The following is a 23,052-nucleotide window of genomic DNA, read 5'->3' as shown; positions in this document are numbered from 1 at the left end:
ACAAGAGAGAAACAGAATCACAGGTAAGAAACCATACCTACTGGCATGAACTCAGTAAATAGTTTCTTATTATTTTATGTTTTTTTATTCATAAGTAAACATTTAACAAGTTCCATATGCTTAACAAAAAACAATAAGCTATATCCAGACAGCACGCATCCTGAGACTGAATACAGAAATACACAACAGAATAAATTTACATGAATAAAAAACTAAGGGGAATAGGAAAGAATTTTCCCCAAATTTGTAAATTGGACCACATAATCCATATATTTTTAGAACAAGTCTTCAATAGTGCTGATGGAATCAATCCTTGAATCTAGTAAATTACACTCCTTTCTGACTTATTTATCCAGGTTTGTAGTATAGTTCTACGATTAAAGTCCTCTTGTTCCTGTCTGGATGTAGATTATCCATGGATGTAATTGAAAACCGTCTTTTTAAGCCTATCTGATTTTGCTTACAACCTCGGTTAATATGGGCATTTACATCATCCCACAAAGGCTTCACAAATGTACAAGGCACAAAAAGTGTGGTAAATATCTCATTGATCTTTGCGCATCTCGATCAAGCATTAGACTCCTGTAATCTCACTTTATTGAGTTTCATAGGCCAGGCAACTAATACAATTTCCAAAGAATCTTGTGCTGTAGCAACCTTACATTAAAATATGGTTTACTTGAGTTATTCTGCTCTGCAGTTTAGTGACATTCCTACAAATTATCTTCCCTTTTTTGACAACTCTCTAACCAGATATTCTGTTACTTGTAAATATTTAAATGTAGTCAGATTAAATGGATATTTAGAACAAATAAAATGTAAAATATTGAAGACTTTATTCTAGCTTTCAATCTACAACCAATCTGGCCTTGCCGATATAGGTGTTGCCTCTGTGTTGGTAATCTGCTTAAGAATATAGTGTCTGTTGATGTTATCCAAGGCAATGGAAATCAAACCCTCTACAGAGGTAGACATTTTTACTTTCTGTGATAAGATTTTGGTTTCAATATTTTGAGCCTTGTCAAAAGACAGAAAAAGTTCTCAGTTTTGCTGTAAAGTGTCACCTGAGGCAAGTTGCAGCCAGAGGATGAAAATGTTTAGAAAGTACTGACATTTTATTTTTTCTGTGCCTAAATTCTGTTTCTCCCAAATCTTAAATTCAATTTTTGGTTGTTCCAAAAGTGGATCCAGATTAAATGGTAATATGTTCCCACTAACTGTAGAAAGCCACATTCTTAGTGTTTAATTTTTGTCTGCCTATATGAACCAATACTGTTCAACATCTCCTTTAAATGTGTTTCTAGATAAAGGGAAGCAGTTGATTTTCCCCAATGAACTTTATACCTGCAAAAACTATCAAATTCAGTGATAAGGCAAAACAAATTAATTCAGTCCTGAAATTTTCAATAACATGTTCCCTGTGTCTACCCAAACCTTCACTCTCACTTTTCTAACCTCATTTCTAATAGTAGTTGTTAATGGAGCTGTAGCCAAAACAGAGAACAACAGCTATTACGAGTTCCCCTATTTCATGCCTATGTATAAGTGCATTGGATCCAAAAGTAGACTATTCAATCATATTTTTGCTACACTGCCATTAAACAGATAAATTGCGTCATTGTAATAGATTCGTAGCAAGTAGTGCATACTTAAAGATGCTCCCATTTAGCGTCATTGTGTTCCTTTTCTGCACATAACAAAACATTCTGAGTTTTCAACCTTTAGTGAAATTCATAATGTCCAGCATTTTTCAAATGTTGATTCTTGTTTTCCAGCTTCTTAATCACTTTGTTCAACGAGCTGGCCCATATTTTGATTATGACTAGTTATGTCTTTATAATTCCACAGCCTAACAAATCCGTCCTTTTTGTTTTTAAATTACCACTACCATTGAGTTTTTGCATGTGTTTGGGATGTTTTTCCCTTCAATATTTGTGTTGTAAATATTTAGTAGTACTAGGCACAATGGATTATGTTTTTAGGGTTTAAAGTATTTTATTGAGGTATAAAAAAACATGGGGAAGGGGATAGGAGGTCAAACGAACATACAGTACAAAAAGCGAGGTTTGCAGCGGTTCAGAAAGAAAGTAGGGAGACAGGAAGCCCCAGAGGGTAACAAGGCATAAGTCTTAAAGCAATAAGGCATCGTGAATGACCCCCTAGTAGACCCCCACTCCCTCAGCAAGGCCGAGCTGAAATAGCGTCCCGCAACACAGCAAAAAACACACCATCCCTCCAACCCCCCAACCCCGGAAAGTTAGGAGAGAGAGAAGCAAAGAAAGAAAAGGAAGAAAACAATACCCCAACATCCCCGTCCGAAGGTCAGCATTAGAAGCATATAACCCCGCCCCCGCCCCCAGCCCCAGACCCCTAATCCCGCACATTCATTCCGTTGGAGCCGCCGGCGGCGTCAGCCTAAGAAGTCGCAGGTACCGTGGGCATGTGAGCTCGCGAAATTCCGTGGATAGCAGTGCCAAAAAGGGATGCCAGAGTTCTTCAAACTGGTCAACATTCCCAGCCACCGTCAGCGACATCTTTTCCATGCCCAGTACCTGCCAGAGCCTGTGTAACCAACCAGTGATAGAGGGGGCAGTGGGGGTACGCCAGAGCACCAGGATGTTTTGAACCGCGGAGCCCAGCGCAATCGCAATCTGCCTACCCCTGCGGGACTTCAGCGGGTACATCAGGTCATTGGGGAGGCCTAGCAAGACATACGCAGGGAAGCGCGGGAGCTCAATCTCAAAATGCCTGTCCACCTCATCCAAGACCTCTTTCCAATAGGCCGACAGCACCGGGCACTCCCAGAGAATATGCGTGAGGGTACCCTCCTGTCCGCAGCCGCGCCAGCAACCCTTATCGCCGATTTTGCGCACCTCGTAGAGCCGTTCCGGGGTGTAATACCAATAGGTGGACACCTTAGTAAAGGTCTCCGTCAGCCCAGTGTGGTACGCAGAGTGCCTCGCCCGATACGCAATCCTGTCCCACTCTTTGTGGCTCAAGGACCTGCCCAATTCCCTGTGCCAGCGCTCCCTCCCTGGGTTATGGTAATGGAACGGCGGGGGTTGGAGAAACTTGTACAAGTCGGTGATAAGCTTGGCATCCGAGGTCCGGGTTACCAGCCATCGCTCATAGGGCGTAATCGAACGGGCAGCGACGTCGCGCACCGGGGGTTGAAGAGCCCAGTGGCGAACTTGCATATACCGCAGTCTGTCCCCCTCCGTCAGGCCAAACTCCTGTCGGAGCTGCTGGAAGGGGAGTACGCCCTCCGGCCCGTAGATCTGGAAAAGCGCCCTGCAGCCGGCGCTCACCCAGTGGGAAAAGGCCCCCGGTTCCAGGCCCGGAGTGAAGTCTGGATTGCCCGCAATGGGAGTGAACGGCGATGGAAAAGTGGTGAGCTCGCGAAGCTCGCACACCGCGTCCCACACTCTCAGCGGAACCCGGGTGATAAAAGAGGCGTAGAGGTTCGGCGGACGGTGAGCGCGCCGCAGGAACGGGACTTCCTGGAGTGTACGGCCCGCAACTGCCTGGTCTTGAAAGAGCCAGTGCTTGTCTGATTCCCACCGGCTCCACTCCACCAGATACCGAAGTTGTGCCGCCTGGAAGTACTTCCGGAGGTCCGGGACCCCGAGACCCCCCGCCTCCGGGGCAAGCATGGAGAGGACCCGCTTCATCCGAGGCTTACGGCCCTGCCACACAAAGCGGGAGATGTCTGCCTGCGCCTGTCGTATCCAACCTACAGGGGGCTGGAGAGGTAGGGCGCGAAAAAGATACAGGATCTGAGGCAGTATGGTCATCTTCACCGCTGCGATACAGCCCAGCCACGAGAGCAGGCCCTTGTTCCATCGGCCGAGTTCCTCTTTGATCTTTTTGCCCAGGGAGGAATAGTTAGCAGCGACCATTGCAGGCAGGGAAGGCGCAAGCAAGATCCCCAGGTAAGGCACCGTGGAGGAGGACCATTGCAGAGGAAAAAGACGCTGGAGGTCCCGCCTGGTGTCAACAGAGAGGGACACATCCAGGGCGGCCGACTTAGACATATTCATCTTGAAGCCTGCCACGCGGGCGAAGGTATTCAGTTCCCGGACGCAGGCAGGGAGCGACCGCCTAGGGTAATCCAGGGTCAGCAAGACATCGTCCGCATACAAGCTAACAGTATGCGTGTATTGCCCCATCTTCACTCCGATGGCGTCCGGGTTATCACGAATCCTCTGGGCAAACGGCTCCATATAGAGGGCAAACAGGAGCGGTGAAAGGGAGCAACCCTGTCTCGTGCCGCGCTCAATGGCAAAGCTGCCAGAGCTGTGTCCGTTGACACGCACCGATGCTGACGGCCTCTTATAGCAATTAAAGATCATAGTGCGGAACCTCTCGCCGACCCCCAGTTTCCCAAGAACCAGCTCGAGGTACGGCCAATGAACCCTATCAAAGGCCTTCTCCGCGTCTACCGATAGCAGCATCCGCTCCCCCGGGACGCGTGAGGCCTTTTCTAGCACGTGTGTCACCCTCTTGGTGTTGTCGACCGTCTGCCTACCGGGTACAAAGCCGGCCTGATCCGCCTCCACCAAACCTGGTAGATGTAGACCCAGTCTGGCCGCCAAGATCCCCGTGTACAGCTTGAGGTCCACATTCAGAAGCGAGATGGGCCGATACGAGCCGCACAGAGTCCGGTCCTTTCCCGGTTTCGGGATAACCGACACGGTCGCCGAAAGAAGGTCCGGCGGGATAGCTCCCGGTTCGGAGAAGGAGTTGAATAAGCGAGCCAGGAGAGGCGCGACAGTGGGACAGAAGGTCTTGTAGAACAAGGCCGTATAGCCATCTGGGCCCGGGGCCTTGCCGTGTTTCAGCCGTGCAATAGCGGAGACGACTTCCTCCACGCGTATATCCCTCTCCAGGTGGGCCGCCTGGGTGGGGTCCAAGGCCGGGAGGGTTACTGATTCCAGATAGGCCTCAGCCTCTCCCGGTGGGGAGGGCTCTGCCGCGTACAGCGCCTCGTAAAAGGCACGGAAGGAGTCCGCCACCTCCGCGTCACCGGAAACCGGGACTCCTTCTGCTCCCACTAGCTCCTTTACGACGTTGCGTTGCTGCGCAGCCCTGAGCCGGTGGGCCAGGAGCTTACCGCATCTATCCCCGCCGGTGTAAAAGGCATGTTTCAGGCGCAACGCCGCATACTCCGCCCGGTCCAGGTCCAACGCAGAGAGAAGTTTCCGCGCCGCCTTCAGCTGCCTCCAAACACGAGGCGCCCCTGTCCGGCGGTGAACCTGCTCAAGTTCCCTGACCTGCGCCGTTAATTCCTCCCTCTTGCGTTGACGCTCCTTGTTCTCCGCCGAGGAGATGGAGATAAACTCCCCTCTGATGACCGCTTTCAAAGCTGCCCACTGCGTTGCCAGGGACGTATCGGGGTTGCCATTGTGAGTCAGGTACTCCTGAATGACCTCCTCCACTCGCTTCACCACCGACTTTTTATGGAGAAGTGTGTCCCGAAGCCGCCACATCCCTCTGGAGGGGGGGGCCACCGGCCAAGCAAAAACTCCGGAAACCGGCGCATGATCGGACAGGGACAAAACCCCGATGTCAGCCGCCGTGGCGGCTGAACGGAGCGGTCCACTCACCAAGAGGTAATCCAACCGCGAGTAAGTGCGGTGTGCGTGGGAGAAGTATGAGTAGTCCCTATCGGCGGGGTGCATTATGCGCCAGAGGTCATGTAGATCCATCTCTGCGATCCGGTCCTGTACCGCTCTAGAAAGCTCCCCCGTCTGCGGAAAGCGCTGGGCCGACCTATCCAAGGTGGAGTCGAAGACCATGTTCAGGTCTCCCCCCAAGATGACGTGGCGGTCGGGCGAGGCAGTAACGTCTAACAACACAGATTCCAGGAAGCGATCCTGGTGGTCATTTGGGCTGTATACGGAACCAACCATAAAGGCTACACCCCCTAGACGCATGCGATACACTAGGAGCCTCCCCTTCTGCTCGGCATGTTTATACAGCACCTCACCTCGGAAGGTGCTGGCTAGAAGAATGGCTACCCCTGCAGTCTTAGTCGCAGCCGAGGAAAAGAGTTGCGTGGGGAACTTGGCAGAGCGCAGCCTATGGCAATCTTTAGAGAGTAAATGGGTTTCCTGCAGGAGGCAGATATCCGCCTGCGACCCTTCCAGCAGGGAAAGAATCGCCCTACGCTTCACAGGGTTGTTCAGACCCTTAACATTAAGGGTCACTACTTTCAGGGGATGCATCATTCCCAGGGAAGCAAAGCGCCGTGCAGCAAGCTCGGGATCAGTGGAAGGGGCGCGCGGGGCAGGGGTGCAGGGAAGGCCAGAATCGGCTCCGCATATGTTCGGACAGCATCGGACGGGACCCCCCAACACCAAACCAACTGTGAAACCCCCCCAAAACCAACCCAGGCAACCAGCCAAAACCAAAAACAAGAAAAAACACCCCATAGTCTCAGTCTAGCCCAAATGGGCGAGTCTGCAGAAAACAGCCAAGTGGACGTCCAGCCACACACCTCCAACCACTCCCCCCCAATCCCCAGCCCCAACCCAGCATCGAAGAAGCTAAGAGTTCTCCCCCCGGAGTAAAGTTAGGCCGTCTGGGCCACGCCGTTGGAATCGGGCAAGTTCCTGGCTGCAGTCCTCAGGGCTTCCGCCATATCCGCCCTGATGGTAGGGGAGTCAGGGCGACTCGCCGTCGCCGACGATTGGCGCCTCCTCGATCTCCGTCGGCCCCGCCACTCGGGGCGCCGCCATGCGGGTGTGGCTCCTTCTTCCTCCGTAGCTGTGAGTCCCAGTACCCCACAGACATCTTGTAAGGAGCGCAGCTGATGTAACACCCCATTCCATCGAAAAATAAGACGGAAGGGGTGACCCCAGGAGTAGGCCGTCTCATGCTCTCGCAGGAAGTCCGTGGTGATGCGGAAAGACCTGCGTTTCTGCAGCGTGATGGCGGAGAGGTCCTGATAGAGCGCCACGGGTCGTTCTCGAAAGGACAGCGGCTGTTTCCTGCGGGCCTCTGTCATAATGCGCTCCTTTAGGGGGAAATCCGGCAAGAACGCCAGGATATCAGGCGGGGGTGCCGAAGATTGGCGCTGTCGGCCCACCCTGTGTGCTCTGTCTATGCGGATAGGGAAGTCCGCTCCTTCTCCCAAGATGTCGCGGAACAGGTCCTGCAAATAGGCCACTAGGTCCACACCCTCATCCGCGGACGGAACTCCCCGCACCCGGATATTATTCCGCCTGGATCTGTTCTCAAGGTCCTCCGAGTGGGCCTGGAGCTCGACACACTGCTCCCGCAGGCGGAGGACGTCCTGCTGGAGATGAACTATCTCCTCGTCGCGGCGCTGGGCCGCCGTTTCCACAGTGTCGACTCGCTCGCCCAGGCCTTCGATTTCTCTTCGCACTTCACGGACCTCACCCGCCACCTCGGTCTTGAGAGTCTGAAATTCCTCCTTGAGGGAGCTGAATAAGTCCTCCATGAAGGACCTCGTGACAGGTGGTTCGCCCCCGGTGGCGTCCGTTGAGGCCCGGGAGGACCCCGGGGATGGTTGCGCCCTGTCGCGCAGTTGCTGGGCCCTGCCGAGCATGTCCGGCAAAGTGCGATCTCCCCGTGCTGCGCCTCGTCTTCCGGCCATCCTGGTCTCCGCGGTGGTCGAAGCTTAGAGCCGGCCGTTGTAGACGCGTCCAGCCGCTCGTGGGCACCAGGTGTGAAGTCCTCGGCGAGGACAAGGGTAGTGCGTCACAGGCGACAAAATGGCGGCCCGGGTCAGGGCGAGACGACCACCGGGCCAGGCAGGGCGGTCAGCAATGTCCAAGTCGGAGGCTTTCAGCTGTGTGCTCCCAGGGAGGGCAGCAGATGTGTAGGCACCAGGAGAAACCAAGGTGCTCGTATAACCAGGGTGCGGGCGAGGGTCACCAGCATCAGTTCCGCAAAGACAAGATGGCGGGAGGGCGGAACCCAGGATGCCAGCCCAGGCCAGCTAGTCTATGGGCGACCCTCAAATGGCAACGGGTCGGGGAAGTGCGGACCCAGTGTTTCCCAGTACCATCGGCCAATACGCCCGGTCCGGGCTCCGTTCAGGCTTCACCGTTCCACTCCTCCAGGCTCGGGGTCCGCAAGGCGTCACACTCCGATACTCATGGCAGGGGGGTAGATCGTCGTCGCAGGGCAGGGGTCTGTCGTCTAGCGATGGTCCCGGCCACCAGGGCGCCGGCCGGGAAGCTTCCACACTCCGCGGAGTTCGTCTAGTCCGTCCCCCGGGATCTCCAGCTTTCAGCACTCGACTCCGCCGAGGCGCGCGGACAGCGCCGCAATACGCTCCGCCTCCAGGCCCTTCTCTTCGGGGCGACCCAGGCTCCCCTCCTCGGGTCGATCGTCGAACAAACTTTTCAGGGACTTCCCCCGGGACAACAGAAGTCAAAGTGGTATCAAAACGTGCCCCAAGAACTCCGGCACAGTTCTCTCGCCCGCAGTGCATCCGGGGGGGGAGAGAAGCGCAGGAATCGGGGCTCGAGCTGAGCCGGGCCGGAGGAGCTACGGGAGGAAGCGTCCGCTCACCCCGCCATCTTGGCCACGCCCCCTGGATTATGTTTTTAAATGTTTATGTATTGGGATTTCAATTATAACAGTATAAGTATAGCTAAGACAAGTATATCAGAAAATGCAATATGGTATCAAACAGTTTAGCTCCGACTATTTCTTTCAGCCTTTCTCAATATATGTAAGATGTTACAAATTGCTGTGTGCAAGAAACAGTTACAAATATCGGAGGGGGGACGATAAAAAGAAAGACGCTTGGAAGAGGAGATTAAAAGACACCTGTTTAGTCAGGCGAGGAGAGATTGTAGAGTAATGAATAAGCCTACACTTTTGGAAAAAAATCAAATAGTGCAGTTGGGTAACCTTGAAGATAAATCAGTGTAACACAAAAGGGTCTGAGTAGTCTAATTTGTTACGTATCACTTCTGCTGATTGAAAACGGTAATCCTTATGTACATTCTTAGAAAATAGTAATAACTATGCCTATGTCATAACATAACATTACTAAACCGGTTATGAAGTAAACAATTTTGTTTGTGATATATATTGGGAGTTCTATGCAAACCAATAAATAGCGTTATGCTGATAGGTTACAGTTTGAGAAGATGGCCTCATATTTTCTTAAAAGTTGTCTTGTAATTTGTAGATCACTTGCTCAAAAGAAGGCAAACAGATAGTTTTGAAAACCATTCCTTTAGGGAAGGCAAAATATGTTCTTAAAAGTAAGTTTGTAAATCTTTTTGGGTCTGGTGGTTTACTCTTTTTCTAAAATGTAATTTTTTACATCTGAAATGTGAGGTATTCCCCTGTGTGTTTTCAGCTTGTTTACATTAAAGATCGGTATACAATCTTTGCAAAATCTAAATATTCATGCAGCCTTGACTTAGGTGATCCTTGATCCCATGCAAGCTAACTATTTTCCACCTCTTCCATTTTTTATGGTTCAGACTTGTCTACTTTCCCCCCCCCCTTTAAAAAACTGTTAAATCTGAAAAGTTCTCAGATTTTTCATTAAGGAAGACATTTAGCTAGTTATGAATTTCGATTACTTCTTTTTTACAGTCCCCATCATTTGGGTTTACTTTTAATTTGTCCTTCCTTAATTTCTGTGATGTACAATGCTACTTCCGATAGTTAACCCTATATGTTTGCTTTCACAAAGTATGTTAATGTTATGTTAATGTGATAACCGATATTTACCTTCTAAAAGTTAAGAAATAATATATTAAGTACTTTAACCAGATCATTATTATTTATTTGTGGGAGGATATCAATAATTTTTGTTTACTTCCCATGGGTTCCATGCTAAGATCTATGGAGAGCTCAGTTGATGCATGGTTGTGAATCTAAATACAGTCTACAGACACACTGTAGACACTCTTTGATAATTATGTGGGAAAGAATGAAATGTATTTCCTGATTTTGGGCTGCTAAAACTCCAGATATCTAATCCTGAATCCGTTTTTGGGTTTTCCCAGCTGATACATTCCTGCCTTTTATCTTTTTGTTCATGTCCTTTTTAATGAGAAGTACATCAGGTGAGATGTTGACTTTTACTGCAAAAAGACATTAGTTTCTTAAGCCTCCATTCATTATTGTGTTGTATCATGTACAACACAGTATGTATTCAAGTTGAAGCTAACAAAATCCCAAGCTAGCAGCTTTTCAGCTGAGAGCCAACTGACTTCCATAGAATTTAGGCATATGAAAATGCTAGAACACGGCCCATCTCATTCTATACATAGCCATTAAGGACATACATTAGCCGTTTAAAGGAGACTACTCGCACTTTAGCTTTGACTTTGCACTTTTTTTATTGATCATGACTGCAGATACTTCCACTTTCCTCATGGCCTCCCTAAATTCTTCATTATGTTCCATCACTGTCTCTTTTATGGCTAATATATAATTTGGTAACATAGTACATCTGTGGTATGCACAAATGTTGTCTGCATAACCCGCCATCTGAGTAGATGCTTCATCAGATGGCATTCAGCCGGACTGATATGTCCCCACTCACATATATCCCATTCTCAAATCCTTCCAAATGTGCCATCCCCACCCTTTCAGACTCCGGGGATCGCCATGAACACCCAAGGGCACCTCAGAGGATGTTTTCCAGGTGCAATGGTAATTGGATGAGGTAGCCTTATTGGATTGACCAACTATAAATTGCATGATTGGGTATGGTAGCAGCACACTCCCAAATTTGAAATGACAAGCCCCTTGCATTATATTTTAAATAGGAGGAGTTGGAGGAGGAATGCTTGAAAAACATGAACATGTTAATGAATTGATGTCTGCTCAGAAGAAGTTATTGGGTCCTATTGGTAACATCAGATTGCCAAAAGATGTCAAGGGGCAAGATGGCGGGCATGTGATCTCTGCATTCCCCGCCTGCCCCCAATCACATGGGTTCCTGTGGCAGCTAACTTTATCTCAGCATCTTCACCTTCTGATTTGAGAGGTGCCCACTGGACTATCGCGGGACACTCCGGCTTGCCGGATCATCAAAGGATGGCAAGCCGTGACTCAGCTTGGACAGGTAGCACACCACAGCTCCAGGCCACACAGCCTAAATTATTCTTTGCTGCACCCAGTGCAGTTGTCCGCAGAGTAGGAAGAAGTTGCGCTGACCCCCACCCATAGTCTGTTTTGAGCTGTGCACTGGACTCTTTGCAGAGAATGCTCAGCTGGGGCTATTTGCTCCTTCGGGCCTTGCCTGTTCGAGATGGGTTGGGCTGGGACTCCTCACTAGCACCATACTGTTTGTACCCCGCTGCGAGTGCAGGTTACTTCTCTCCTTGTTGCGCTGGCATCCTCTACTTTGCCTGGCCCCTAGGCTGCAGATTGCACCTCGTCTGCATGCATGTGATCTGCTCTGCACTGGGCCCCTGGACTCTGGTCCTTTGACCAGAGAGCCCTATCTCTCCAGCGTTCAATGTTTATCCTGGGGGCTCGCCACAAGTATTGCAGCTCTCTCCTATAAACTCTCCATTCCAATGCTACTGTGGATGGCCTGCTCATCCAGCATGGTTGCTCCCTCTTGAATCTTGGTTATTTGGTGAGCTCTGTATCCTCATTTGGAGCCCTCAGACTTTTAGAAGGCCCCTGCCATGGTGATAACCTCCTTGCCTTATCTTCATCATGGTCGAATACTTCCGAATCGGTATTCCAGCACATCTGGAATACCTACATGTCCACAGCTTAGATTTACCGATTTTTAATTACCGAATCGGTAAAATTCGGTAATAAATAATCGGTAAATCTATTTTACCTACATCTACCCCCTAGTAACTAATTTGGCATTTGCAGCATACAAAGCGTTTCTGCACCTCTTGTACAAAGTTGAGAATAAAGCAGGGAGCCTTCTGGCCTGGCTCGGTAAGTGAGACTAGTCCGAAAATGGGTCTTGGAAGTCAGGAATGACGCAAGTGCCTCCCTTAAAAGAAGCAAGAAGATTGCAAAACAGTTTGACGCTTAATACACTAAGTCCCCACTGCTTCCGCTTGTGGGAGCCATGCAGAGACTGCGGTATGGATGTGAGATGAGGTTGTGATGAGGGGTGCTTCTGATACCTAGACATCTAATTACTTAGAGATGCTGAGCTTTTCCGCAAGCGGAACCTGACCCTGCTCCTGAAGAGATTGAAGGGCGATATGAGGCACTGACTGGGTAAAGGCCGCTCTATTTAAAATGATATCTTTGCTTCTCTTTCTATATGTGCTACAAAATACACCCTTCAAGGTTCCCAAAAGATATTTTCAAGAAATAGAGGCAACACTGTAATGGGATGGTGGGCCGAGCTAGAATAGCCATGACGAAGCTGACCAGGAGCTGGAGGAATGGGGAAAAGCCCTACCCGATATTCAGAAATACTATTGGGTAGCCTGTTGAAAGACGGTCAATGAGGAGCCAGCTTTGAGGATGGACAGATGTGATGGGGGACAGCGGATACCCAGCAGAACTGTATGGGAAAAAATACCTAGACCGGACACCCCACACATCAGCACAGTCATAAGTGTATGGAAAAGGTGACAAAATACCTGGGTTGGGAAGGCCCTCTCATTTGAGTGACCCCATACTGGATGCAGCTGCATTTGAGTCTTTGAAAGGGTTCAATAGATGGGTCTTAATTGGTATCTCTGTGGTTGGAGACTTGTGGGAAGGGGGAGATATAGTCCTTCCCTTCATGTTGGTGAAGGGAATAATGGAAAGGGGCGACAATTCGGTCCCCCCGAACGTATGGCGGAGTACCACGATCCCCCCGGGAAGCCATCTTGGGCGGGAGGCGAGTCTCGGCTGGTATGCCCGTAGCGGCGTAGCCGGGGCGCGCCTTTTTCCCGCCCTGGAGTGGGCTGGCCTAGACACTGACGCGGCCGGCCACGCCCTTGGGGCAGGCAGGGGCGGGTTTACGCCCGCCCTGAAGACGGATAAAAGGAGCAACAAGCCAAGAAAGCATCCTCTTGTTCCTGTGCTCTGAAGCTGCACCTCCTCGCTGCACGTGAGCTCGAGACGGAACGAAGAGCCAATTTTGAGCGTGGTAATCTTTCTTTTTGTCTTACAGATACTCTGTCTGAGAATGCCCAAGAAAGTCGGGAAGCGAGTCAGTACCGATCAGATGCTCCGCATGCTCATGAAAGAGGTAACCGATCTGAAGAAGCAGATGGCAGCTAAGGACGGGGAAGGGGGACCGAAACGACCTTTGTCGGGAGCAGCCCCTGGAGGCAGAGGCAAGAGGTCCAGAAGGGGGGCACCTGGGGGGGAAACCCCGGTTCCCGATATCCCGCTTGAAGAGCCAACCCCAGTGCCGAAGGAGGGGAATCCGATTCCCGTGGTGGTCACTCCCGTGTCCGGGGAGGATATGCCTCCCGAGTTAGCAGCACAATTGGCAGCGTGGTTGGGGAAAGATAGCGAGGGCGCCACGGCTGACGACGCCCGGGTTTTAATGAGACAATTGCGTGAAACTAGGGAGGCGGTGAAGGCACCATCGTCAGTTACCCCGCTGTCTCCGGCGGTAGAAAAAGCAACAGGCCCAGGTCCGGCGGCAGATGCAGCTTCTGGTTCAGGTAAGCGGCCATTGCCGATTGCGAGGGAGGGGTCTGCACCTTCACGAAGGGAGAAGGTGGCTCAGCATGTTCCTCTGGCAATTAAGGAAAAGATTTGGGCGGATGAGTATGTAAACATTTTTTCTTTGCTTACCGACCATTATGAGATGGAGCATGTTAAGAGCCAAAAGGAGCTCATGCATCCGAGTGTTTGGCGCGCAAAAATGGCCGCCTTTAAGGTCAACGAAAACATTGGCACTTGGGGCAGGGCGTGGGGAATCTTTACCTCCATCATGGGCGAACGTAGGCCCGAGTTGTTGACCGAATTGCCTATTTATCAGTCACGGATCATGGAGTATTACGTATCATATGGGGGCAATCAGTGGTTCTGCTATGATAATATTTTTAGAAAAGCGAAAGAACACGACAAAAACTTGACTTGGGATTGTTACGACTCCGTTTCATGGTCAAAAATGGAGAGTACAGGAATGTTGAAAGTACCATTGGTAGGAAGTAGCGGGGGCGAGTCCTCCCGCCAATACGCTGGGACACCCTTTCGATCGGGTGCAGGTAACGACTACCACTCAAAGCCGAATGGCAACGCAGGTAAAAGGGGGATTTGTTGGAACTTTAACAGGGGTAAATGTACGAGGCCCCAGGGGTCATGCAAGTTTAGACACGAATGTGGGGGGTGTGGGCAGCCATCCCATCCTGAGTCCATGTGCAGAGCCAAAACGGGTGATAACGGTGGTAGGGGAAGCGCCAAGCAGGTCTGAAATAGTCCGAGGGGCGCCTTTACCTACTCCGATTGATACCATGGCAATGATTCCTTGGCTCAGCGAATACCCGGATCATGCTTCCGCTGGGGTGTTGTGGAATGGGTTTTCATATGGTTTCCGCATCCCAGTGGGGGATTTTCAGGGTGTAGCAAAATGTAAGAACCAACTGTCGGTCTTGCAACATACGACCGTGGTACAGGAAAAAATTGGGAAGGAGGTTACTCGAGGTCGAGTCGCCGGTCCGTTTGATGTGCCACCGATGGCTAACTTTGTTTGTTCCCCTTTAGGGGTGGTCCCCAAGAAGGACCCGGGTGAGTTTCGACTGATACATAATTTATCAGCCCCACATGGTCTTTCCGTGAATGATGCGATAGACCCGGAAGTGTGTTCGGTGCGGTACGCATCTTTCGATGAGGCCGTTGCCATGTTGAATCGCCTAGGGCCCGGTGCGCTGATGGCAAAGTCAGATATTGAGTCAGCGTTCCGGTTGCTCCCGGTACACCCAGACGATCAGCGTCTCCTTGGTTTCAGGTTTCAGGGTCACTATTACATGGATAGATGTATGCCAATGGGATGCTCTATATCTTGTGCCTATTTTGAAAAATTCAGTTGTTTTCTGCAATGGGTCTTCACAAAGAAGACGGGTTTTCAACATGTTATGCATTATCTCGATGACTTTTTGTTTCTGGGGGCAGCCGGGGATCCAGAATGTGGACAGGCTTTGAATGAATTTTGTGTCTTAATGAAGCATTTTGGTGTGCCATTGGCACCAGGTAAGACTGTGGGTCCCTCGACTTGCCTCGAGTTTCTGGGGATCGAGCTCGACTCAGAGGAAGGTTGTTTTCGATTACCGAGAGAAAAAGTGTTAAGATTCAGGACATCCCTGGAAACGTGTATTAGTGAGTCTAAGGTCAAACTGCATCAATTACAACAATTGGTGGGCCAGCTGAATTTTGCCCTGAGAGTAATGCCGATGGCCCGCCCCTTTTCCCGCTCGATCGCTCAAGCCATGGTCGGCCTGAAGGAGGGTCATCATCGCACGAGGCTGTCGGCAGAGGTTCGCCAGGACATGCGCATTTGGTTGGCATTTCTGGCGGATTTCAATGGTCGAATTGTCTGGAACAAACCAGCGGTGTCCTCCGAGGAGCTGGGGCTGTGGACAGATTCGGCTGGGAGCATTGGTTTTGGTGCCATATTCGGCACACAATGGTCGGCTCAAAAATGGCCGTCATGGTGGCATGAGTGTGGGCTGACAAGTAACATTGCTTTTCTGGAACTTTTTCCCATTCTGGTGGCCCTGAAAACTTGGCCCGAGGGATTCAGAGATCACTCTGTGGTTTTCTGGTCTGATAACATGACCGTGGTTGAGTGTATCAATAGCCAGGCAGCACGATGCAAATGGATTCTGAGATTGCTCAAAGAAATTGTGTTATTGTGTATGCAATTGAATGTGCTATTTAAGGCGAGACATGTGCCGGGGGTAATGAATCAAGCGGCTGATGCGCTTTCTCGTTTTCGTATGCAGGCCTTCTGGGGTTTTCTGCCCACAGCGGACCCGGTGGCGGCACCTTTTCCCGAAGCTCTTTGGTCTCTCGGTGCCCCGAGCTACAAAACCTCGTGGGAGAGAGTTTAGCACCCAGGACGAGGAAGGCATATGAAGGGGCGTTCCGTTCCTATTGGGCCTTTTTGGGGGATGCTAGGGGGGAGCTTTGGGGCCAGGAGGAGTCAGTAGTAAAATTTTTGCTGTCTTTACATCAGGCAGGCAAATCAGTGGCTACGGCCCAGAGGCATCGGGCCGCCATTTCCTTTATGGCAAGGGCTCATGGGATCCAGGACCCGACCGCGTCTTTCGTTGTGCAAAAAGCGCTACGTGGGTGGCAACGCCTTGAGGGTCGCAGAGTAGATGAAAGGCGCCCGATAGGTCTGGATAGGTTGGCCCTGTTATTTTCTGTACTTCCTGCAACGTGTTCATCCCAGTATGAAACAGTGTTATTCCGAGCCGCTTTTGTGCTAGCATTCCATGGGGCTATGCGGGTAAGCGAACTAGTGGTGAAGAACAAGCAGGATGCCATGGGGGGACTGTGCCGAGAGCACGTTCAGGTCAGGGGGGAGACAATGACTGTCTCGTTTGTCAGGTCCAAGACCGATCAGGGTGCGATTGGGGACTGCATAATCATACAAAGGATTCCCGGGTCTCCCATGTGCCCTGTGGTGTGCGTAGAGGAATATTTAGCACAAAGGGTGGCATCATGGGGGGGGACCTTGTTGAGGCACGCTGACGCCACCCCACTGACGAGGTTTCAGTTTCAGCGGGTGCTTGCGATGTCGATCTCGGCCGTGGGCTTGAACCCCGGCGAGTTTGGGACCCATTCCTTTCGGATAGGGGCTGCTACAGAGGCTACAGCCAGGGGTCTGAGTGTTGAACAAGTAAAACGTGTGGGGCGTTGGTCCTCGAACTGTTATAAGAGGTATGTGCGGTTGCACATGTTGTGAAGCTGTAATGATGTACTCACGCTTCTTGTTTTTGTTTGGTTTTCAGTTGCGCGAGCCTACGAGGCGGGGCGGACTGTGCAGTCGACCCGACACCGGGGGGCCAGCGGTCAGACATCACCGGCTGTGAAAAAGGAGGTGTGGGTCGTGGGCCACTCATACGTGAGGCGTGCCGCGGACGTATTCAAAGCAGGTGACATGATTCACGTGGCTGGGGAATACGGGTACAGTGTGTCCTTCTACGGAAAGGGCGGGCTCTGTATTGACCAGTTTCAATCATTTTTCGAGGGTTTGTTAGGGCGGACGAGGTCACCGCCGTCTGTAGTCATAGTACATCTTGGGGGCAACGATTTGGTGACCACTGGTAGACGACTTCTTCTTGAGGGGATGCTTTCCACTGTAAGTTGGTTAGCGAGAAGAGTTCCAGGGTGCACAATTGCATGGTCCCATATGATTCCACGGAAAGTGTGGCGGGGGGCTATTTCGGTTTCTGCTCTGAATCATTCAGTAAGGAAAATTAATAATAAAATGAGTAGATTGTTCCGTTCAAGTACACTGCATTCTGTTTCGCATGGTTGTATTAAAGGGGACAGTATGTATTTGGGGGATGGTGTTCATTTGTCCCGGATGGGGAACGAGTTACTCATAGGAGACCTGATAGCTTGGCTAAAGACTTTATGACATGACCTTTAGGCAGGAGTGCTGTGGGGGGTCCGGATAGCCGGTCAACTATCCGGCCTGTGGCGGTAAGGTCATGATCGGTGAGCAGTAATTGGAAGATCCCTATGGGTGGGCGTCACCCATTACGGATGGGAGCGCTCGAGGGAGGTGGCCATTGGCCCCTCAACGGGGAGGCGGTCCCTTCTAAGGATGGGCCGCCGAAAGGAAAGGAAAGGCGGTCAAGGCCCCTTCCTGGGTAGGAGGGGCTACAGCCCCCTCCTGGGGAATTTCCCGGGGCCAGGACATCTGCGACGGCAGATGTGGTAAGTTGTGTGGGGTTTGGGAGGGGGTTTACGCTACCTTCTAGACACCTCACACGAGTCCTCGGACGACCTTTAAATGGCGTCGAGTTTATTGGGGCCCCCGTCAAGTCAAGGGAAATTGGTAGATGCACGTGAGGTACACCTCTGTGCGGTCGCCCCTCACAAGTGAGGGGGATATTTCTGGTTTAGGGATCTGACACCGGTTACGACCTTGCCGTTGGCCCTTAAACGTTAGGATGTACAATTTCAAGTTAAATGTTTTGTAGGATGTTAGTTCGGCTAGGTGAACCTTTGTATTAGAGAATATGTTAAGGTTAGCTAAACATCGCAATGTGGAAATGAAATTGTACATAATATGAAACTGTTATTTTAATGTTTTAATTTTGTTTCATATTTTAATAAATACAGCCGGGAGGGTCACTCCCTCCCGTCTTCCAAAAGTTCAGAACCGTTTCCGGTTTCCCATTCCTTGGGGATTGTGTTGAGAGGGGGTGGCGGGTATCTCAGCCATATGGAAAGGGGCGACCATTCGGTCCCCCCGAACGTATGGCGGAGTACCACGATCCCCCCGGGAAGCCATCTTGGGCGGGAGGCGAGTCTCGGCTGGTATGCCCGTAGCGGCGTAGCCGGGGCGCGCCTTTTTCCCGCCCTGGAGTGGGCTGGCCTAGAAACTGACGCGGCCGGCCACGCCCTTGGGGCAGGCAGGGGCGGGTTTACGCCCGCCCTGAAGACGGATAAAAGGAGCAACAAGCCAAGAAAGCATCCTCTTGTTCCTGTGCTCTGAAGCTGCACCTCCTCGCTGCACGTGAGCTCGAGACGGAACGAAGAGCCAATTTTGACCCACCCACCAGCCCCTGAGGACAGCAAGTGGTTTTTGAATAAAGTTTGATGTGGTAACTCTATTTTCTTGCAGGTTGTGATGATTATCGTGATAACTTTGAATATGCAATAAAGAATGGTCAATTTGTAGTATGTTTTGCAAATAAAGTAATTCTGCACTAGTGTTGATCAGTAATCATGCTTTTAATAAGTTGTAATTTAGTCATTTAGTAATTTAGTTAGAATTGTCGTATTTATTTTGGTCGGGCGGTAAGGTCATGATCGGTGAGCAGTAATTGGAAGATCCCTATGGGTGGGCGTCACCCATTACGGATGGGAGCGCTCGAGGGAGGTGGCCATTGGCCCCTCAACGGGGATGCGGTCCCTTCTAAGGATGGGCCGCCGAAAGGAAAGGAAAGGCGGTCAAGGCCCCTTCCTGGGTAGGAGGGGCTACAGCCCCCTCCTGGGGAATTTCCCGGGGCCAGGACATCTGCGACGGCAGATGTGGTAAGTTGTGTGGGGTTTGGGAGGGGGTTTACGCTACCTTCTAGACACCTCACACGAGTCCTCGGACGACCTTTAAATGGCGTCGAGTTTATTGGGGCCCCCGTCAAGTCAAGGGAAATTGGTAGATGCACGTGAGGTACACCTCTGTGCGGTCGCCCCTCACAAGTGAGGGGGATATTTCTGGTTTAGGGATCTGACACCGGTTACGACCTTGCCGTTGGCCCTTAAACGTTAGGATGTACAATTTCAAGTTAAATGTTTTGTAGGATGTTAGTTCGGCTAGGTGAACCTTTGTATTAGAGAATATGTTAAGGTTAGCCAAACATCGCAATGTGGAAATGAAATAGTACATAATATGAAACTGTTATTTTAATGTTTTAATTTTGTTTCATATTTTAATAAATACGGCCGGGAGGGTCACTCCCTCCCGTCTTCCAAAAGTTCAGAACCGTTTCCGGTTTCCCATTCCTTGGGGATTGTGTTGAGAGGGGGTGGCGGGTATCTCAGCCATATACAGAAACCTATTGGTTCCTGCAGACCTCACATACATTGCAAGCACTTATACCAAAGGGAGGATAGATTACTAGGGGAACCTGTACCCAAAAAAGTTTTATCCCTGACTTACAGAAAGATACATAATCCTTTGCGTAATACTCTGCAACAATTAAGGATGAAATGTGGGTGGGGAGTGGAAGGGGTTTGTGGGAGAGTTTGAGGATGAACAGTGGGAGAAGGCACTTAGGGCCCATGGGGAGGTCGCAGTCAAATCAGGGTTCTGCTTGCTCCTACTTCAGATATTGCACCGCTTTTACTCAAGGAAGGACGACTTTAGCAAAAATGGGAAGGGGTACGTCTACCTTATGCCTGATGGGGGGTGGGAAGGAAGGTACATTCTTCCATATATTGTGGACCTACCCAGCGATACAAACGTTCCCGGCAAAAATTACGGAATGCATGTAACAAGCAGGAGGGACAGAATCAAATGCTGTGGCAAAACGACATGTGCTGAACATATGGGGAGAGGCTCTGAATTATCAGAAACTTTGAACAATCATGAGTCTGAGTGTTGCTAAAAGAAACATTGCTAGCGCATGGAGACGAGGGCTCCCCCGGATGTTGAAAGTTGGAAAAGAGATATGGATTGGTGTATGGTGGCCGAAAAAAATTGTTTACAAAAGTAGACATTAGCCCAAGATATCGGAGAAAATCTAGCGTGGGTAGTAGGCACTGCGGAAGGTAGCCGGGGATGGTAATGACCTACTGAATGAGACGAGAGCGTATGTGCGTGCAACAGAACCAGACTAATAAAGGGGAAAGGTAAATGTAGGAGGGTGACAACAAACGGAATAAATGTCTCCACATTTTTTAAGCTTATTTGGTGAATAGGAAGTGACGGATCGAGCTGATATTTGATGGCATTAGAACTTTTGTTCTTCAAAATAGACAACAGTTATCAACACTATGATACCCCGCGTTATTCTTTACTTAACTAGGTGTCAGTATTTTTGTGATTTGTAGAATTTGACTAATAAAATCTATTCCGTACATAAGTCGCACACTGCCGTATAGGTTTTGTGAAAATAATGTACATACAATCCAGATCCTCAGACACAAGGTCAGGAACTGCAGATTTTTATTTGAGCAAATATCACTAACTACTTCTGGCAACCCACGAAATGAGTTTATTATTTCTTAGTACTGAAAATGGATTCTACCAGGCGTGTAGTCACAAAATTTGCAATGCCATTCCAACTTCCATGCACTTCTGTATTCCGTATGTGTAGACGATCTAGGCTTAAATAGTGCAAAAGTGTGCAAAAGGGTTTGAAATATTAAAATGTTTTAGCAGCACATGGGTGGAAAGGTAAGTCCTCACATAAAAAAATACTGTCCAGGTGCCAAAAACATGTGTAATGTTACATTTACCCTTCGTTTTCAGATTTACCTCAATGTTTGTGATCCATCACTGACGGGTTAGGGTGCACAGCAGGAAATACATAGGTTTCTGTTGAAAATGTCTCTGGCTTTGGTGACACTCGAAAAAAGAAAAAAGGAAAAACTCACCGCTATGTGCAAAGTGAGCAATTATGCATCAGTGTCTAAATCAGTGCTAAGTGTCTTAAGATGAATCTGAGATACTAGTGATTAGAAACAAGATAGTTCAGAATTATCATTATCACTCATCCCAGATACTTTTACATTTCTCCCTTTTTTATTTTTTGTTTTAGAGAACTGAAAACTCCAAAACAACACACTCAACTAAAAATAATAAAGTGGATGCTTCTGCTAAGTCCAGGATACTTTCAGGAAATCTGTCGAGACTGAAAAGCGCTTCAATAAAATCCAATGCGAGCAGCCCAAATGCATCTATAATCCGAACAGCATGGTAAGCATGGCTGACTTTAACGTGGTCAAGGCTGGAGTACGTTTTCCTCCTTCCTTTAGTGCTTTGTATCCTCCTTCCTTTAGTCTCTTATATCCTTTTTACTTTAGTTATTTGTATTCTCTGTCTTTGGTTCTCAAATAGTGGAGTCCGGCACAACAAATGGACTTGCCTCTATGCCCTAGTTAGGCATTAACAAAAACACAGATGTAAAACTTAGCAAACATCTGTGGTGACCATAAATAAGACTATATGCATAAAACACTTGACAAAGGATGTGTAAGATATTGTTACTATACATTTGCATATTTTTACGGCTCTCACCAGCAGTCTTCTTTTAAAATGTTCTCTTTTTTCAGGTGCAGAGATGCATGAATGGTCACTAAATCTGAGCTACTGATAATTGGTGCTACTATTTTGCCACCAGCTGTGTAAAGCCTCCTTGAGCAAAGATTGTGTTATGTGAGCGGTGAGCTCCTGGAGTTCATGCACATCCAGACAGGACCCACATTTTGGTAGGGTAAAGAACCTGACCGGTGGTTACTCCTAAAATCCACCAATTTAGAGAAATAATTGTGCATAACACAGGTTGTACCAATTATATATATGTAGGTTCCTGGCTGTGTTTTCCATTACTTTGACTTACCTTCTTCCCAATTATTTCTGCGTTTCTTACATTTCCTCTCCCATTCTTATTTTTTGTTTTAATTAATGCTTATTCTTTGGGTCTAATGATAGCTCTTTTTGATTTCTTTGTTCATAAAGTGATTATATGTCTCCCATATACGTGGTCTATATGACCTTTGCCCACTATGTCCTAGATCAGACTTGAAAAAGTCCTTGGCATATCAGCCAAATGGGAAAAACACGTGTCGACTGTTCTCGGTCTTCTTTTTGTTTTGGCTATCAATAAATACAGAACTAAAAACATGTACAACGCGTCTGGATATTGGGGCATTAATCCCAGGAACCCACATATATACAATTGGCACAACCTGTCTTACGCACAATTATTCCTCCTTGAGCAAAGCACAAAGCGAAAGCAAGCTTTCTTTACTTTCTTTTGCCTGAGCGTAAACATACACACATACACACATACATAGAAAGTAGACATAAACAATAGTGCTACAGGTGCTTAGATAAAATGCTTATAATATCAATTGTTCGAGTTTTGGTTTTGCGACTACTCAGATGGCTCGCTATGTAGATTTCATTCAATAGGGCTGTGCCCCAGGTTAGGATCTTGTTACTAGTGAAATGAGTTTGAAGTGAATGCGTCTCTTGGCATCCTCATTCTCGGTTCACACACTTGTGTAGGGACTCCGTTAGCAAGGTGTGTACTAAACATTGTTGGCCACTAGAACTGTCCCATTGAGTATGGGGTCTGAGTGTCACGACTGACAATTTCCATGCATGATTATGTGTGATTGTTTAGTGAATTGGACTTCCGACTCTTTTCTTAGACCTCCGTGCCTCATATAGCATTGTTTCAGGATACATTTCCAAATAGTTTCTCC

At 49.1% G+C, this 23,052-nt stretch overlaps 1 protein-coding gene across 1 annotated transcript in view; it reads left to right on the top strand.

The window, feature by feature from the left end:
- RGS22 (regulator of G protein signaling 22) overlaps positions 1 to 23,052 on the top strand; it is a 1,820,811-nt gene that overhangs the window by 846,035 nt on the left and 951,724 nt on the right. The window contains exon 11 of the mRNA XM_086966055.1: positions 21,381 to 21,538. Within this exon, the coding sequence (XP_086822181.1) occupies positions 21,381 to 21,538 (158 nt within the window). The remainder of the gene's footprint in view (positions 1 to 21,380; positions 21,539 to 23,052) is intronic.

Source organism: Lissotriton vulgaris, chromosome 4_1, assembly GCF_964263255.1.
Source record: "Lissotriton vulgaris chromosome 4_1, aLisVul1.2, whole genome shotgun sequence".
NCBI classification, from domain to species: domain Eukaryota; kingdom Metazoa; phylum Chordata; class Amphibia; order Caudata; family Salamandridae; genus Lissotriton; species Lissotriton vulgaris.
Note: the sequence above shows the minus strand (reverse complement) of the source record. Positions and strands in the feature narration are given on the sequence as shown.